At 44.7% G+C, this 18,857-nt stretch overlaps 1 protein-coding gene across 1 annotated transcript in view; it reads left to right on the top strand.

Moving 5' to 3' along the window:
- Nucleotides 1-1,268: 1,268 nt before the first annotated feature.
- Nucleotides 1,269-18,857, top strand: part of LOC123727899 (pleckstrin homology domain-containing family O member 1) — a 43,562-nt gene continuing 25,973 nt past the window's right edge. The window contains exons 1-2 of the mRNA XM_045698193.2: nt 1,269-1,570; nt 2,262-2,408. Of these exons, the coding sequence (XP_045554149.2) occupies nt 1,544-1,570; nt 2,262-2,408 (174 nt within the window). The 5' untranslated portion in view covers nt 1,269-1,543. The remainder of the gene's footprint in view (nt 1,571-2,261; nt 2,409-18,857) is intronic.

Genomic DNA, 18,857 nt, shown 5'->3' on the forward strand with positions numbered 1-18,857 from the left:
GTTGCCTGTAATCCATGGCTTCTGGTTGGGGTATGTATGTACAGTCACTGTGGGGACAACATCATCGTCATATCATATTGATGAAGCCAATGACTGATGTGGTGTACTCCTCAATGCCATCTGAGGAATCCAGGAACATATTCCAGTCTGTGCTACCAAAACAGTTCAGTAGTTTAGCATCTGCTTCATCTGACCACTTTTTTATTGATCTAGTCACTGGTGCTTCCTACTTTAATTTTAGCTTGTAACATGCTGACAACATGATGACAAATCTTTGGAGATGTGCTTTACCTGGTTTGGTGTCAATTCAGTAGTGACTCAGTTTTATTAAAATATTTGTTTTAGGGGGAAATTAAAATAATGGTGTTGAGAAGACACTGGAGAAAAACATATTTCAGGCACAGCAATCTTGTTTATTCATATTGGTGTAGTCCTATCCTTTCTGTTTTACAACATCAAGAGTGTGTGAAAGTGGAAAGGGGGCTTAAGGGATAAGCTTCCTCGGATATTCTTGGAAACCTAAGAGGGTCAGCAAAGGATGGAAACAGCAAGTGGCCGTTTTGTTGTTAATGAGACTGACTATTACACCACAGGTATAACATTTTACACCCCATAGCCCAGACCTATATTCTATCATCCTATAATATTCTAGTCTTATTGATATTTTTTTGTGAGATCTTGAGGGTCATTTGAACATCACAACATAATTAAAGATGCACTCCAGGATCTTAAACACATCAACTTTGTAAGATATAGTATATTACGAATTGGATTTGTAACATATACCAATTGAACAGGATGTAACATATATGAAATGGATGACTTAGTACACAATTTGATGACATTGTACACAAAAAAAACGGGGACCACAATTGGCTCTTGAGCATCACTTCCGGCTGAAATTATACAAAAATTAGAGAGTGCAATTTAACATTTTCTAGACATCACAGTACTTGTAGCCTAACACCCCCTCCCACACACCCCCATTTTCTACAGAAAATAATTTTCATGTTTGCGTCTTTCACACGAACCTCGTGCCTTCATTCCTTATTTTCCGTGATGATATCATGACTCGGTAGCCCTACAGCTTTGGTTTTAGAGAGATGGAGCCGTCGAGTTACAGAGCGGGGGAGAAGGCTATCCAGTCTCCCAGCTGCATGCTCTCTAATAACCAAAGCCTCGGAGAAGAGAGGAGAGGGAGAGGGAGGGGGACTCAATAGGGAGGCAATGAAACGGACTCATCCGCGTAACTAGACATTACCAGTTCAGTTCAGTGTTCAGAGCATGCGAGAGCGTAGCTAGACCAACCGCATTCAGTTATAACTACAAAGGAATAGAGAGGGAGAAAATTGAAGTGTTCCAGCCTAGGGAGGCGGCGAGGAAAGGAGCAAGACATAGGCTACTGGCGGCTTTCGAGCTTCACGGGCATATACACCCCGTGTCCACAATTTACGGCGATTCTTGGCATCAGCCTATTGTACAAAATTGCGGATTTATAACTGAGTGAAGTCGGGGATAGTCATCGACAGTCTTATCCTTCACAATGAAGAAAAACAATTCAGCTAAACGGGTAAGGTTCTGAAACGATGCAAGTGATGATCACTTCAGCTTCAACGTAATAACGGGTTTCTGGTTAGCTGCTACTCCAAAGAATGTAACAAAAAGCTACAATGTAACGAGTGTTGTATTTAATAAACAGGTCAATGCTACTTGATACGTTACTGACTCGGTTACTTTGTAGCCAAGTCTCAGTCCAAACTCCAAAGTGATGCATTTGTTAGACATGCTGCTTTGCTTTATTTATTCATTGTCTAACTGGAGAATGTCCCCCACTATCTTAACTTGATTAACAAAATTATATTTGACAAGAGATCTAGCAGTGTAGAGTTTAAAAGTGTTCTGATGAAATGCTTGTAGTGGATGCTGTGAAAGACAAACGTTTTTAGGGACTGCTCTTTTTGTGTATAACGGAATCAGAGGATTTTAAAACGAGCTTTATTCTTGGAATGCAATTATCTAACGTGGTCGGTGTAGCCTAACTAAGATCATAAGATGGTGACAAAAACACTTGCCCAAGAAAAACGGTGCGCGCAAGGAATGTGACAGCATCTACATGACAAAGGAAATGACAGGGGGCTGAGTCCTCACAAAAAGACTCTCCTCTTTTTCTTGTCTGTTCAGTCCCACTTTCGAATCTAAACGAGGTGCTCTGGCAATTTCATGTCTTAACCTCTACTTTGTTGCTTTCGTTGAATATGCAGGGCCCGCAGGACACAAACCAGCACAACACGCAGCCAGACAAAATCGGTTGGATTCGCAAGTTCTGTGGCAAAGGGATATTTAGGGAGATCTGGAAAAATCGTTTTGTAATACTCAAAGGGGACCAACTTTACATCTCAGAGAAAGAGGTAAGTGACGCCTCTTCATTGAACAGCTGATATTTACACACCTTGACATTTTTTAGAGCATTGAACACATATTTTTTTTTACTTTTCAAATGCAAACAGAACCAGCACATCTTTTACACTAATTTTGGGGTACATTGTAATAGTCCTTGTTGAGCATCAACACAGTGAAATATAGGCTACTTTATGACATCATACCGTGGGTTATAAATGACAGTATTTCCAGTGACAACATACAGTATATGGAGTGTTTAACCATGTGGTCATGTAGCAGTCTCAAGAGAGACTCTAGACATGCTCTCCTCTGTTCTGGATCCACTCAGACTGATGGACCAAATCAGCAGCTCCAAAAGCTGTGTGTGTGTGTGTGTTTGTGTGTGTGTGTGTTCAGGTTCACTTAAGGCTTCACATAAATCTCTGTATCCTCCCGCCAAGCCTCATCTATCATCCCTCTGGGGCTGGTCTGCCAACGAGTTCTGTCTTTTTCTCTCTCTCCGTCTCTGTCTGTCCCTGTCTGTCTGTCTGTCTGTCTGTCTGTCTGTCTGTCTGTCTGTCTGTCTGTCTGTCTGTCTGTCTGTCTGTCTGTCTGTCGCTGTCTGTCTGTCTGTCTGTCTGTCCCTCTCCTTCTCTCTCTCCGTCTCTGTCTGTCTCTGTCTGTCTGTCTCTGTCTGTCTCTGTCTGTCTGTCTGTCTGTCTGTCTGTCTGTCTGTCTGTCTGTCTGTCTGTCTGTCTGTCTGTCTGTCTGTCTGTCTGTCTGTCTGTCCCTCTCCTTCTCTCTGTCTGTCTCTGTCTGTCTCTGTCTGTCTCTGTCTGTCTGTCTGTCTGTCTGTCTGTCTGTCTGTCTGTCTGTCTGTCTGTCTGTCTGTCTGTCTGTCTGTCTGTCTGTCTGTCTGTCTGTCTGTCCCTCTCCTTCTCTCTCTCCGTCTCTGTCTCTCTCCTTCTCTGTCTCTCTATGAGTCTCTCTCTCTCTCCCTGTCAGCAACAAACCTGAGCTGCAGCACACCTTCCACCTCACTGGATATCCAACATTATAGATGAAAAACTCCACTGTATGTCTGCTCTACACTATACTTCAGTCCTTTGACCTACAGTGTCTGTTATCATTGCAGTCAGACGTCAGAGTGCTTTGAATGGCTGAAGTCTGATTCATTACTCCTGTTAGTTGTCCACAGCAAAACAGCTTGACAGAAGATTAGAAAGTGTTTATTAATAGAGCTAGGAAGTCTCCAGAGACCTCTAGTACATCAGTCTAACCTTATGACAGAAGGAGTTGTCGGAGAGATAACCCTAGATGGTAATAAGGCACGCAGTAACTGCCGTGGTCAGGCTCACTGAGAACAGAGAGCGTGCTCCAGGCATAGCTATGAGACAGCACAACAGCACCCGCATGGTTGTGGTGTTGCAATATTAAGGCCTTAACGTTGTGGTAACCATAGTGACAGAGCCAGCCTGTGATGTGTCAGGGTGATTGCTCCAGATATTAAACAGAGGCAATAATGAGCCACATAATCAGTCAATGTGATGCTTGATACAAGGCAGAGGCAGTTTTAAACCGCTTAGCTGAGAGTTACAGGGAATTTGCTACAAACGCACATGTACGCACGCGCAAACACACACACACACTGACTGCGATCGGGCACTGACAGTTCTCTTGTTGGGCTTGCTTTAGAGTTGCAGGGTATTAGTATTCTGCCAAGCTCAGCTGAAGCTTACAGGAGGATGTGTTGGCAGCTTCTAAGGGACCACTTTAACACCTTACTCCAATTGTAAACATAACTCCAGGGATCACAGCGGAATCTGACAGACACTGAAGATTCCAAACTGTGATCTAATCAATCCTAACATATTCACAGCTTTGAGGGAAAGTAGCCTTTGAGAGTTGAATATCATGGCATATGTGGCAAAGAAATGCCTTCCAGGGTTTTGGTCACTTGAAGAGGTCACCAAGCGTATCAATGTAGTGCCCTTTTCAGTCATTTGTCACAGAATGATAAACAAAAGCACCCAGAGCTAAGGACCCCAAAATAACTAACCTTAGGAGACGATGGAAACCCCGCCAGATAGAACATTAGCTTTTATCATTGTCAGATAAAATGGTGAATTCATGATCATTTCCCATTGACATTCTGTCATGGGGCATGTTAAGGTGGGTGACGTCAGTGCAGCTCATATATTCACCCACCAAGCCTTCACTTGAGTTGACTGTCATGACTTAGTGTCAGCAGTCCTGAGAGAGATTTTTACAATGGAGGGAGCATGAGTCACAGGTCCAGTCTGTAATCAACCTGCTAGCCCCCTTTCCCTACACCTTTCCAAGGGTCGTTATAGACCTGTGAGAATCTGATGGCTGTAAACAATATGGCTGGAACTCTATGCAGCCAACGGGTTGGCCAAATCCTATTCTTTCAGATCTGTAACTGATGACCCTGCGTAACAAGTAGCTTGGGTCCATATCAAGTGGCTAGCAGGTAGGTCTAAAATCTATGGTCAACAAAGGAAGTGCCTTCCTCGACTTTCCTCAAGTGGCTTTTAGGGCCAAATGTCAACCCAGCATTATTTTTCAAGACAGTGCGTGCATGAGGTCAGGTTTCATGGAGATCTGAGAGGAAAGGCCTCCCCGTAGTTGGGACAGCTGTGAGGAGCGAGCTCTGGCAAGTGGGAGAGCTCCGATTTCACCTCGCTGACCAACCTGTTCCAGCCTGACGTCTGTCATGTTCTGATTCAGTCTCTGTCTACTTTCACTATGATGTCTGGTGTGTTTCACTCCACTTTTTACATACCTAACCACATTCCCGTTTCCCAGTTCACTATGATGTCTGGTGTGTTTCACTCCACTTTTTACATACCTAACCACATTCCCGTTTCCCAGTTCACTATGATGTCTGGTGCGTTTCACTCCACTTTTTACATACCTAACCACATTCCCGTTTCCCAGTTCACTATGATGTCTGGTGTGTTTCACTCCACTTTTTACATACCTAATCACATTCCCGTTTCCCAGTTCACTATGATGTCTGGTGCGTTTCACTCCACTTTTTACATACCTAATCACATTCCCGTTTCCCAGTTCACTATGATGTCTGGTGTGTTTCACTCCACTTTTTACATACCTAATCACATTCACGTTTCCCAGTTCACTATGATGTCTGGTGTGTTTCACTCCACTTTTTACATACCTAACCACATTCCCGTTTCCCAGTTCACTATGATGTCTGGTGTGTTTCACTCCACTTTTTACATACCTAATCACATTCACGTTTCCCAGTTCACTATGATGCTTATACTGTCCTCAACCAAAGAGACAACTTAGTTAGACTGGCAGATATGAGCCATGGACATATTGACTGAATTAGTTCCTTCTTCAGAGTGTTGTTCTTTGTCCAAATAAGGAAGATGTTTTTTTCCCTGTGGGTATTTTGAAACAGTCTTTGTCTCTGTTCTGCTTTGTGTGTTAGAGGGTTATTGGTCAGAGCACCAAACAGTACTTCCTCTCAGAAACTGTCCGCATAAACTTCTTCAAATGACTCGTCAAGACTTGGAGGGATTTTAAGAGCACTTGTGCAAAAGACAGTACCCTAGGTAACACCAGCACACAACCAGAAACTTTAGTCCATGAAGTTTATCAAATCAAATCAAATGTTATTTGTCACATGCGTCGAATACAACCGTGAAATGCTTACTTACGAGCCCTTAACCAACAATTCAAAGTTTTCAAAAAGTAAGTAAGAAAAATGTGCTAAATAAACTAAATGAAAAAGAGTAACACAATAAAATAACAATAACGTGGCTATATACAAGGGGTACCGGTACCGATTCAATGTGCAGCGGTACGGGTTAGTCAAGGTAATTGAGGTAATATGTTCATGTAGGTAGGAGTAAAGTGACTATGCATAGGTAATAAACAGAGAGTAACAGCAGTGTATGTGAAGAGTGTGAAGGAATGTGAATGTATGTGTATGTGTGTGGCGTCAATATGCATGTGTGTGTGTGTGTGTGTGTGTTTTTTGTGTGTGTGTGTGTGTGTGTGTTGGAGTGTCAGTGTAGTATGTGTGAGTGTGTGGTTAGAGTCCAGTGAGTGTACATGGAGCCTGTGCAAAAGAGTCAGTGCAAAACGTGAATAAACAATAATAAAATAAGCCGGTCAATGCAAATAGTCCGGGTAGCTATTTGATTAACTGTTCAGCAGTCTTATGGCTTGGAGGTAGAACCTGTTAAGGAGCCTTTTGGTCCCAGGCTTGAAGCTCCGGTACCGCTTGCCGTGCAGTAGCGGAGAGAACAGTCTATGACTTGGGTGGCAGGAGTCTTTGACCATTTTTAGGACCTTCCTCTGTCCAGGACCTAGTATAGAGGTCCTGGATGGCAGGGTGCTCGGCTCCAGTGATGTACTGGGCATACGCACTACCCTCTTTAGTGCCTTGCGGTCAGATGCAGAGCAGTTGCCATACCAGGTGGCGATGGATGCTCTTGATGGTGCAGCTGTAAAACTTTTTGAGGATCTGAGGTCCCATGCCAAATCTTTTCAGCCTTCTTAGGTGGAATAGGTGTTGTCGTGCCCTCTTCACGACAGTGTTGGTGTGTTTGGACCATGATAGGTCCTTAGCAATGTTCCCTCTAAACTGCGCGCGGGCAGGCAGATCCCCTGGGACTGCTGCGTAGAAGAATATCAGCCTGTGCAGAGAAGCATAAAATTTAACTTCACTCAACTTTCTAGAGATAACACTATCAACGTTTCCCTTTACTGTGGGAATTGTGATCAAATCAACGCAATATTAGGCACTTTCAATGCAACATACCGAAACAAAATTAACAATGCAAGACTTAGTATGCAAAACTAACTATACAAGAGACTTTGTTGTAGGCAGAACACATCAGAGTAAGATTCTATTGCATTGACAAGCACGACTCAGGCACATACTTTACACACACTGGTGCCCCTAAACCAATCAGAGCTGCAGTAGGCCTATATGCAAATAGATTGCTGCCAAATAAGGATCTGTGCCATTCACATTGAACTGGACTGTTTTTACAGCATGAGCGGTCATCAGTAGATATGCTTGTTTTGAGATCAAAGCGAGATCTACATCTACCGACGTGTGCACATTTGGACATTTGTTCATATTCTTTGCTAGTTAGTGAGTTATTAGTCCAGTTTTAGATAATTTGTAGTCATCGATGGGGGACTGATTGCTTCCTACAAAAGCACAAAATGTTTGCATTTTGAAAAGTGAGTCAGGTAAGGAGCTTTTTTGTCTTAAAGGGGCAGTGTTGTAGCCATTAGGCAGATGGTAGCATAATTTGTCTGATTCTCCGTAATAATAGTATGTGAATAATGATGCATTTTATTTTGTAAAGTGGTTTCTTGCATCAAACAACACAACATTTCCAGTCACCTCCTTTGTCTGAAGGACAAGTGGATAAACAGGTTAATGTCAATGTCACGCCCTGACCATAGAGATCCCTTGGACTAACACACACCTGTGTTTGTGGGATCTTGTTTTTGTGTAGGTGCCTATTTGCACTTCACTGTCTTCACGGTTCGTTTGTTCATTTATTGTTTTTGTATTTTGTTAAGTTTCACATTATAATAAAGATGTAGAACGCTACTCACGCTGCACCTTAGTCCAATTATTACGACAATCGTAACAGAAGATCCCACATCACAACAGGACCAAGCAGCGTGTCCAGGAGGAGAAGGTATCCTGGACTTGGGAGGAGATCTTGGATGGGAAGGGATCCTGGACTTGAGAGGAAATCCTGGCAGGACAGGATCGCCTTCCTTGGCGGCAGACGCAGGGAGAGAAGGGAGGACAGAGACGACGGTTCGCGGCCACAAAGACAGCCCAAAAGACAGCCCAAATTGTTTTTTGGGGGGGGCACACGGGGTGGTCGGCAGAGCCGAGGAATGAGCCAGAGACCGTCAGGGAGTCGAAGGAGGAACTCGATGAAAGATTCCGGAGAGAGGTGGTGGCGATGAGAGGGCTGCAGAGTGGGCATGCTGAGGAGCGTGACACCAGTCCGGTGTCATCTGCACTGGTTTCACGCATCTGGCCTCCAGTGCGCCTTTCCAGTCCGGTACGTCCTGTGTCCCCTCCTTGCACTCGCCCTGAAATGCGTGTCCCCAGTCCGGTGCGTCCTGTGCCAGCTTGCCGTGCGAGGTGGGTCATCGAACCGGTACCATTGATGCCGGTTCTATGCACCAGGTTTCCAGTGCGCCTCCACAGCCCAGTACGTCTTGTGCCAGCTCCTCGCACTCACCGTGCGAAGTGTGTCATCGAACCGATACCATTGATTTCGGTTCTACGTACCAGGTCTCCAGTGCGCCTCCACAGCCCAGTGCGTCCTGGGCCAGCTCCACGCACCAGGCCTCCAGTGCGCTTTCACAGTCCAGAGCTTCCGGCGACAGTTCCCAGTCCAGAGCTTCCGGAAACGGTCCCCAGTCCAGAGCTTCCGGTGACAGTTCCAAGTCCAGAGCTTCCGGCGACAGTTCCCAGTCCAGAGCTTCCGGTGACAGTTTCCAGTCCGGAGCTTCCGGCGACGTTTCACAGTCCGGAACCTCCAACGACGGTCCACAGTCCGGAACCTCCAACGACGGTCCACAGTCCGGGACCTCCAACAGCGGTCCACAGTCCGGAACCTCCTGAGACGGTCCACAGTCCAGAACCTCCTGAGACGGTCCACAGTCCAGAACCTCCTGAGACGGTCCAGAGTCCGGAACCTCCTGAGACGGTCCACAGTCCGGAACCTCCTGAGACGGTCCACAGTCCGGAACCTCCTGCGACGGTCCACAGTCCAGAACCTCCTGCGACGGTCCACAGTCCGGAACCTCCTGTGACGGTCAACGTTCCGAAGCCTCCAGCGGGGTTCAACGGTCCGGAGCTTCCAGGCAAGGCGTCTAGTCCTGCTCCAGGGCAGGAGCCTCCCTCTGCGCTGGTGCCCAGTCCAGACACAGTGTCCAGTCCAGCTCTAAGGCCGGAGCCTTCCCCTGCGCAGCTGCCCATTCCAAGCACGGCGTCCAGTCCTGCTCCATGGCTGGAGTCTTCTTCTGCGCCAGTGCTCAGTTCAGATACGGCGTCCAGTCCTGCTCCATGGCAGGAGCCTTCATCGGCACTGATGTCCAGGCCAGGGCTGGTGTCCAGTTCCGCTCCATAGCAGGAGCCTTCCTTGCCACTGAGGTCCAGTCCAGGCACAGTGTTCAACCCGGGTCCATGGCTGGATCCGCGGGATGAGCGGGTTCTGCGGCCCGCACCAGAGCCGCCACCAAAGCTGGTGGATCCGCGAGCTGAGCGGGTTCTTCGGCCCGCACCAGAGCCACCACCAAAGATGGTGGATCTGCGAGCTGAGCGGGTTCTTCGCTCCGCACCAGAGCCGCCCCCGATGCTGGCGGATCTGCGGGATGAGTGGGTACTTCGTCCCGCACCAGAGCCGCCACCGACACTGATCACCCCCCCAACCTCCCTATTTGGTTTCAGGTTTTGCGGCCGGAGTCCGCACCTTTGGGAGGGGGTACTGTCACGCCCTGACCATAGAGAGCCCTTGGTTCTCTATGGTATAGTAGGTCTGGGCGTGACTGGGGGTGTTTTATGTTGTTTATTTCTATGTTGTGTTCTAGTTTCTTTTCCTATGGTGGTGTTTTGTATGATTCCCAATTAGAGGCAGCTGGTAATCATTGTCTCTAATTGGGGATCATATTTAAGTAGTTATTTTTCCCACCTGTGTTTGTGGGATCTTGTTTATGTGTAAGTGCCTTGAGCACTGCAGTAGTTTCACGTTTCGTTTGATTCATTTATATTTTTTTTTGTATTTCGCTAAAGTTTCACATTATAATAAAGATGTGGAACGCTACTCATGCTGCGCCTTGGTCCAATCATTATGACGATCGTGACAGTCAAGCGCTGCATGTTTTTTTCAAAAGTCAAAAGTCATGGAATGTAGGCCTATGTTGAACACCACACATTGGCTGAACGATAGAACAGCTATTTCCATGTTCAAATGTAATGGGATGCATTTTTTCCCTTGTTTCTGATGGTAGGCCAGTCTGGTAGGCCTACATTATGATCAAATAGCCACAGTAGACTACTTGGCCACTGTTAAAACTATTTTAAAGCGGGTACAGCCTCAGTGTTTACAGTAAACGTGCACCGGAAGTAACATTGGAACATTGGTCCTTAGTGATGTGGACACCAAGAAGCTCTCGACCGGCTCCACTAGTGCCCTGTCAATGTGAATGGGGGTATGCTCGGCCCTCGTTTTCCTCTTTGTCTTGCTCCCGTTGAGGGAGAAGTTTTTGTCCTGGCACCACACTGTCAGGTCTCTGATCTCCCTATAGGCTGTTTCATTGTCGTCGGTGATCAGGCCTACCACCGTTGTGTCAACGGCAAACTTAATGATGGTGTTGGAGTCGTGCGTGGCCACAGTCTTGGGAGGGTCAGCGTGTCAGATGGTGTTGTGGGTCAGCGTGGCGGATGTGGTGTTGCCTTCTCTCACCACCTGGGGGCGTCCCATCAGGAAGTCCAGGATCCAGTTGCAGAGGGAGGTGTTCTGTCATTATCATTCCTCTATTATCTCAATACTGGAATACCCTGTAGACATGAATTCACTAGGTCTTAGTTCCAAGATTCTCTACCACCTAGTAGAATGCACTCAACCACTGTTTTTTAAAGGAAGTAGTACAAGAGTCAACCGTAGAGACATGGGCTTGTTATGTCTGCCTACATATGAGAATACACTACCTCTATTTTTGTGAATGTGTTACTTCTACCTGTTGCTACAAGTTGGTGTCACTTGGCTGTGGCGTGCCACTGACAATTAGCTACTTGTATTATGTTTTAAAGATCTGAATGAACTGGATGGGTGAAGCTATATAAAGATGGTTCCACCTAGCATCTCAATAGGCTCAGGGGAGTTTTCCTTCAATTGATTTTACCCATCACTAGGTCTTAGTCCATTGGGTTGATGAGGTCTTAGTCCATTGGCTTGATGAGGTCTTAGTCCATTGGCTTGATGAGGTCTTAGTCCATTGGGTTGATGAGGTCTTTGTCCATTGGGTTGATGAGGTCTTATTCTATTGGGTTGATGAGGTCTTAGTCCATTGGCTTGATGAGGTCTTAGTCCATTGGGTTGATGAGGTCTTATTCTATTGGCTTGATGAGGTCTTAGTCCATTGGGTTCATGAGGTCTTAGTCCATTGGGTTGATGAGGTCTTAGTCCATTGGGTTGATGAGGTCTTTGTCCATTGGGTTGATGAGGTCTGTGTCCATTGGGTTGATGAGGTCTGTGTCCATTGGGTTGATGAGGTCTGTGTCCATTGGGTTAATGAGGTCTTTGTCCATTGGGTTGATGAGGTCTTTGTCCATTGGGTTGATGAGGTCTTATTCTATTGGCTTGATGAGGTCTTAGTCCATTGGGTTGATGAGGTCTTAGACCATTGGGTTGATGAGGTCTTATTCTATTGGCTTGATGAGGTCTTAGTCCATTGGGTTGATGAGGTCTTAGACCATTGGGTTGCACACAAACCTCTTTTGTTTGATTTGTGAGTTATCAAGTCATGTCTGGCAGCGTGCTTTCACTTAAGCCGATAACCTCATTGCCCAGTGGGTTTCTGAAACGCTCTGCACATGATTTGCTATCTTGAAGCGGAGCATGTGCTACAGGCTCCGATCCAGTTTGTCTCCTCAACACTGCTAAGCACTAGATCCATTTTGAGAACGTTTTCAGCCCACAGCCCCACACTATACTTTCTGTTTCCTCATTGGTATCATCATACTTCCTAACTAAAGGCTGCAGTGTTTATTTGCACTAGTTTCTCTTCCTGGACCTGTTCTTATGGAGTCAGTCAAGGGGATGTATGAGGGAAAGTAGTGTGAGAAAGATCATCTGTTTGAATTTTAGATGAGCCTGATCAGTCCCAGAGCGGGTGGATTTCACTTCACAACCACAGCTTTTCTTCAATGAAACCATTCTAGCAACCTGCTCAGGGATTCATTCAGTGTTGAGGCACATAAAGATTTAGCTCCTTACATTTGAATTAAGACATAGGCTTACCCCAAGCAGTTCGTTAGCCTTGGCTTTGTCCTGAAGGGGAAGAGATGTTTTCTGTTTGTCTAAAGTAAATGATGCAATGGAGGAAGGGAGGGAGAAATGAAAGGGGAGGGAGAGTTGGAAGAGAGAGAAAGCGGGGAAGAAAGGGAGACAGGATAGAAAAAAGAACAGAGACAGAACAAAGCACACTTCTTTGTGTAATGCTCGCTAGTGTTTGCCAACTGGCTTCTCAGTAAAACCATGCAAGTGTCTTTGTCATGTTAGGGAGTAAAACCATGCAAGTGTCTTTGTCATGTTAGGGAGTAAAACCATGCAAGTGTCTTTGTCATGTTAGGGAGTAAAACCATGCAAGTGTCTTTGTTATGTTAGGGAGTAAAACCATGCAAGTGTCTTTGTTATGTTAGGGAGTAAAACCATGCAATTGTCTTTCTCATGTTAGGGAGTAAAACCATGCAAGTGTCTTTGTCATGTTAGGGAGTAAAACCATGCAAGTGTCTTTGTCATGTTAGGGAGTAAAACCATGCAAGTGTCTTTGTTATGTTAGGGTGTAAAACCATGCAAGTGTCTTTGTCATGTTAGGGAGTAAAACCATGCAAGTGTCTTTGTCATGTTAGGGAGTAAAACCATGCAAGTGTCTTTGTTATGTTAGGGAGTAAAACCATGCAAGTGTCTTTGTTATGTTAGGGAGTAAAACCATGCAAGTGTCTTTGTTATGTTAGGGAGTAAAACCATGCAAGTGTCTTTGTCATGTTAGGGAGTAAAACCATGCAAGTGTCTTTGTCATGTTAGGGAGTAAAACCATGCAAGTGTCTTTGTTATGTTAGGGAGTAAAACCATGCAATTGTCTTTCTCATGTTAGGGAGTAAAACCATGCAAGTGTCTTTGTCATGTTAGGGAGTAAAACCATGCAAGTGTCTTTGTCATGTTAGGGAGTAAAACCATGCAAGTGTCTTTGTTATGTTAGGGTGTAAAACCATGCAAGTGTCTTTGTCATGTTAGGGAGTAAAACCATGCAAGTGTCTTTGTCATGTTAGGGAGTAAAACCATGCAAGTGTCTTTGTCATGTTAGGGAGTAAAACCATGCAAGTGTCTTTGTTATGTTAGGGAGTAAAACCATGCAAGTGTCTTTGTTATGTTAGGGAGTAAAACCATGCAAGTGTCTTTGTTATGTTAGGGAGTAAAACCATGCAAGTGTCTTTGTTATGTTAGGGAGTAAAACCATGCAAGTGTCTTTGTCATGTTAGGGAGTAAAACCATGCAAGTGTCTTTGTCATTTTAGGGAGTAAAACCATGCAAGTGTCTTTGTTATGTTAGGGTGTAAAACCATGCAAGTGTCTTTGTCATGTTAGGGAGTAAAACCATGCAAGTGTCTTTGTTATGTTAGGGAGTAAAACCATGCAAGTGTCTTTGTCATGTTAGTGAGTAAAACCATGCAACTGTCTTTGTCATGTTAGGGAGTAAAACCATGCAAGTGTCTTTGACATGTTAGGGAGTAAAACCATGCAAGTGTCTTTGTTATGTTAGGGAGTAAAACCATGCAATTGTCTTTCTCATGTTAGGGAGTAAAACCATGCAAGTGTCTTTGTCATGTTAGGGAGTAAAACCATGCAAGTGTCTTTGTCATGTTAGGGAGTAAAACCATGCAAGTGTCTTTGTCATGTTAGGGAGTAAAACCATGCAAGTGTCTTTCTCATGTTAGGGAGTAAAACCATGCAAGTGTCGTTGTCATGTTAGGGAGTAAAACCATGCAAGTGTCTTTGTTATGTTAGGGAGTAAAACCATGCAAGTGTCTTTGTCATGTTAGGGAGTAAAACCATGCAAGTGTCTTTGTTATGTTAGGGAGTAAAACCATGCAAGTGTCTTTGTTATGTTAGGGAGTAAAACCATGCAAGTGTCTTTGTTATGTTAGGGTGTAAAACCATGCAAGTGTCTTTGTCATGTTAGGGAGTAAAACCATGCAAGTGTCTTTGTCATGTTAGGGAGTAAAACCATGCAAGTGTCTTTGTCATGTTAGGGTGTAAAACCATGCAAGTGTCTTTGTCATGTTAGGGAGTAAAACCATGCAAGTGTCTTTGTCATGTTAGGGAGTAAAACCATGCAAGTGTCTTTGTCATGTTAGGGTGTAAAACCATGCAAGTGTCTTTGTCATGTTAGGGAGTAAAACCATGCAAGTGTCTTTGTTATGTTAGGGAGTAAAACCATGCAAGTGTCTTTCTCATGTTAGGGTGTAAAACCATGCAAGTGTCTTTGTCATGTTAGGGAGTAAAACCATGCAAGTGTCTTTGTTATGTTAGGGAGTAAAACCATGCAAGTGTCTTTCTCATGTTAGGGAGTAAAACCATGCAAGTGTCTTTGTCATGTTAGGGAGTAAAACCATACAAGTGTCTTTGTTATGTTAGGGAGTAAAACCATGCAAGTGTCTTTGTTATGTTAGGGAGTAAAACCATGCAAGTGTCTTTGTTATGTTAGGGAGTAAAACCATGCAAGTGTCTTTGTCATGTTTGGGAGTAAAACCATGCAAGTGTCTTTGTCATGTTAGGGAGTAAAACCATGCAAGTGTCTTTGTTATGTTAGGGAGTAAAACCATGCAAGTGTCTTTGTCATGTTAGGGAGTAAAACCATGCAAGTGTCTTTGTTATGTTAGGGAGTAAAACCATGCAAGTGTCTTTGTTATGTTAGGGAGTAAAACCATGCAAGTGTCTTTGTCATGTTAGGGAGTAAAACCATGCAAGTGTCTTTGTCATGTTAGGGTGTAAAACCATGCAAGTGTCTTTGTTATGTTAGGGAGTAAAACCATGCAAGTGTCTTTGTCATGTTAGGGAGTAAAACCATGCAAGTGTCTTTGTTATGTTAGGGAGTAAAACCATGCAAGTGTCTTTGTTATGTTAGGGAGTAAAACCATGCAAGTGTCTTTGTCATGTTAGGGAGTAAAACCATGCAAGAGTCTTTGTCATGTTAGGGAGTAAAACCATGCAAGTGTCTTTGTTATGTTAGGGTGTAAAACCATGCAAGTGTCTTTGTCATGTTAGGGAGTAAAACCATGCAAGTGTCTTTGTCATGTTAGGGAGTAAAACCACGCAAGTGTCTTTGTTATGTTAGGGAGTAAAACCATGCAAGTGTCTTTGTTATGTTAGGGTGTAAAACCATGCAAGTGTCTTTGTTATGTTAGGGTGTAAAACCATGCAAGTGTCTTTCTTATGTTAGGGAGTAAAACCATGCAAGTGTCTTTGTTATGTTAGGGTGTAAAGCCAACACTGTCTATTGTCTGTTTGTCTTTGTTTTTTCTCTCTCTTTCATTGATTGGACAAAATCTCTTTCTCTCTCTCTGCTTTCTCTCTCTCTCTGCTCTCTGCTCTCTCTATCGCTGCTCTCTCTCTTTGCTCTCTCTATCTCGGCTCTCTCTCTGCTCTCTCTATCTTTGCTCTCTCTATCTCGGCTCTGTCTCTGCTCTCTCTATCTTTGCTCTCTCTATCTCTGCTCTCTCTATCTCTGCTCTCTCTCTGCTCCCTCTCTCTCTGCTCCCTCTCTCTCTGCTCTCCCTATGTCTGCTCTCTCTATCTCTGCTGTCTCTCTCTCTGCTCTCTCTCTATCTCTGCTCTCTCTATCTCTGCTCTCTCTCTGCTCTCTATCTCTGCTCTCTCTGCACTCTCGCTACCTCTATCTCTACCTCCCTTCCTTCTCTGTCTACCTCTACCTCCCGTCTCTCTCCCTCTGTGTTCTGAATGGGAGTGGTGGGTCTGTGCTAGTGAGCCTCCAGCTGCCCATCAGGAGGGTGAGGGGAGTAGTGGGTTAGATGAGGATGGGCTGCTAGTTTCCATGCCAACCTATAGAAAGTCTCCAAAGCCTGGCACGGGGCAGACCATAAGTCCACATGCTCCCTCCGGAAAGATGCCATGCTGAATGTAATCAGGGCTGGACTCAAGGTGTGAATGAGATGAACAGAATCCACTCTGTCTGGTAATAATAATAGTTTGGTGGGTGCTTGTATGTGTCCTATTTCACACATGTACAAGTGGGTATTATATACCTGTGGGAATTGGAAGTGTATTCTTTGCATATCCCACCTCCCCTGAGACACCCTCGGAGAGTGGGGTCACGGCCAGGGTCAGCCATTATCAACGGTGACCTTTGGAGCAATTAGGGTTAAGTGCCTTGCTTAAGGGAACATCAACAGATGTTTCACCTCGTCGGCTCAGGGATTCAAACCCAGGACTTTTCTTACTGCCCAAACGCTCTAATCGCTAGGCTGCCTGCCACCCAGATGCATATGTTATGGTTGTGCTGCTTGTGCATTGTGGACTCACCCCTTGTTGCAAAGATGCAGGGTTGTTGAATCCAGCAGACTGTTTAGGGGACTGGTATTGAGTCAAGGATGAAGACAAATGAGGAGCCTTCCATTTGAAAAATGTATACACCTCAATGGCTAGGTGTTCTGCATGTTCTAGAAGACAGGTTGGAATGACTCATTAATGCAGTGGTCCAAACTGCCTGATTCCAGTGCTGCTGTACTTTTAACATTTGGATCTGGACCATTTAACTCTGGCAAATTCTTATTTTCAATGATGGCCTAGGAACAGTGGGTTAACTGCCTTGTTCAGGGGCAGAATGACAGATTTTTACCTTGTCAGCTCAGGGATCTGATCTTGCAACCTTTCGGTTACTAGTCCAACACTCTAACCACTAGGCTACCTGCTGGTTACTAGTCCAACACTCTAACCACTAGGCTACCTGCTGGTTACTAGTCCAACACTCTAACCACTAGGCTACCTGCTGGTTACTAGTCCAACACTCTAACCACTAGGCTACCTGCTGGTTACTAGTCCAACACTCTAACCACTAGGCTACCTGCTGGTGACTAGTCCAACACTCTAACCACTAGGCTACCTGCTGGTGACTAGTCCAACACTCTAACCACTAGGCTACCTGCCACCCCAGGATGATGATGGAGTCAAAAGGCTGTAAACGCTCGGTACTCTTTTTCTCATTTGAATGTATTTAGGTCACTCTCCAGCCTTGCCAGAAATTATATGTTAACTCAAATATGATGATATGTTAACTCTGACTGGGGGAGTTGTGGTAAGAGCAATGTAACAAGACAAAATGATCTTTAAATGAAAAAGGGGTTTTGGGGGGTTGGAATATGGAGAAGAGTTTGAAGGCTCCTGCCTAGATGTGACACACCTCACCGATACACTCAGAATGTTTTGCTGCAGAAACGGTAATGAGAGCCACCATCTGCTTGAATAAAGTAGGCCAGAGTAAGAGCAGTGTTTCCCACACCATTACTGAGGCGGGTCTCCGCTGGTTCCAACACAACAGGCTGGTGCAGTAGGTCATGGATAAGCATGGCCAGAGTAATGAGGGAAACAGAAAAAAGCTTGTAAAGTGAATTTCAATTTCGGATTGATGGGAAGTGTGGGATGATGATGATTACAAGAAACGATTGGAACAGGTCTGATTAGAGGCCCAGCATTAGATGATATCAGAATGATCTCACACGTACAGTAGAAATAATTCCAGTATGCTATGACTCCCTGTCAGCTGCGTCTGACTCATCCCTGTAATGGGATCCTGTTAAGCCCTGCAGGTCCTCCTATTGAACAGCACCACTTATACTCCCTCTATGGAAAAGCCTTTTACTATACAGCAGTGAAACAATGGAACCAACCCAAGTGTTTACCAGCGTTGCCATTAGCCAATTGTTTCCTCATGCATGTCGGTGTATGACCAGATTTATCACAATGGTACCTCATTGCTCCTGTGTCAAAGGTCAGTAAACAGTGTGTTGCCGTGTGGGTTATAAGGGTTGCATTTGGAGAGTACCATCATTACCTGCTATTGTAATCTCCAACTGAGCTTAGCCAAAAAGGAGCTGGTGCGTTCCACTGAATTAGCTCTCTAAATATGACACAAGTTATTTGCATGGCTTGGTTCAGACAGGCTTCACACTTTGAATGAAGAAATAAATAAAAACGTGCTAGGTCTAGTTCTAGAACCACGTCAACGGCACCCTATGTGTCCATTCCACTTCCTCATGGTGAGACTGTGGGACCAAATCTGACCTCACTATTTGCATTAAGACTCATAATTACAGTCAGAGGGTCAGGTTCTAATCTACTACTCACTCCCCTCCTGTGTTAGTAGCACCCAACTGAAATGAAGGTTGAGGTGATTTATGAATTATAAACAATTCATTCAATACTGGGGTTTTGACACCATAATCATTTGAACCTTCATCACCCTGTCTGTGGCTGTAACTGTCACTAACTGGCTGAATTCTCCTGAGACCTACACGACTGAAGTGACAAAACAATGTTATGTGGGGAGACCAAGATTCTCTACCACCTAGTAGAATGCACTCAACCACTGTTTTTTAAAGGAAGTAGCACAAGAGACATGGGCTTGTTATGTCTG

This window comes from Salmo salar, chromosome 05 (genome assembly GCF_965601325.2).
Source record: "Salmo salar chromosome 05, fSalSal1, whole genome shotgun sequence".
NCBI lineage: Eukaryota > Metazoa > Chordata > Actinopteri > Salmoniformes > Salmonidae > Salmo > Salmo salar.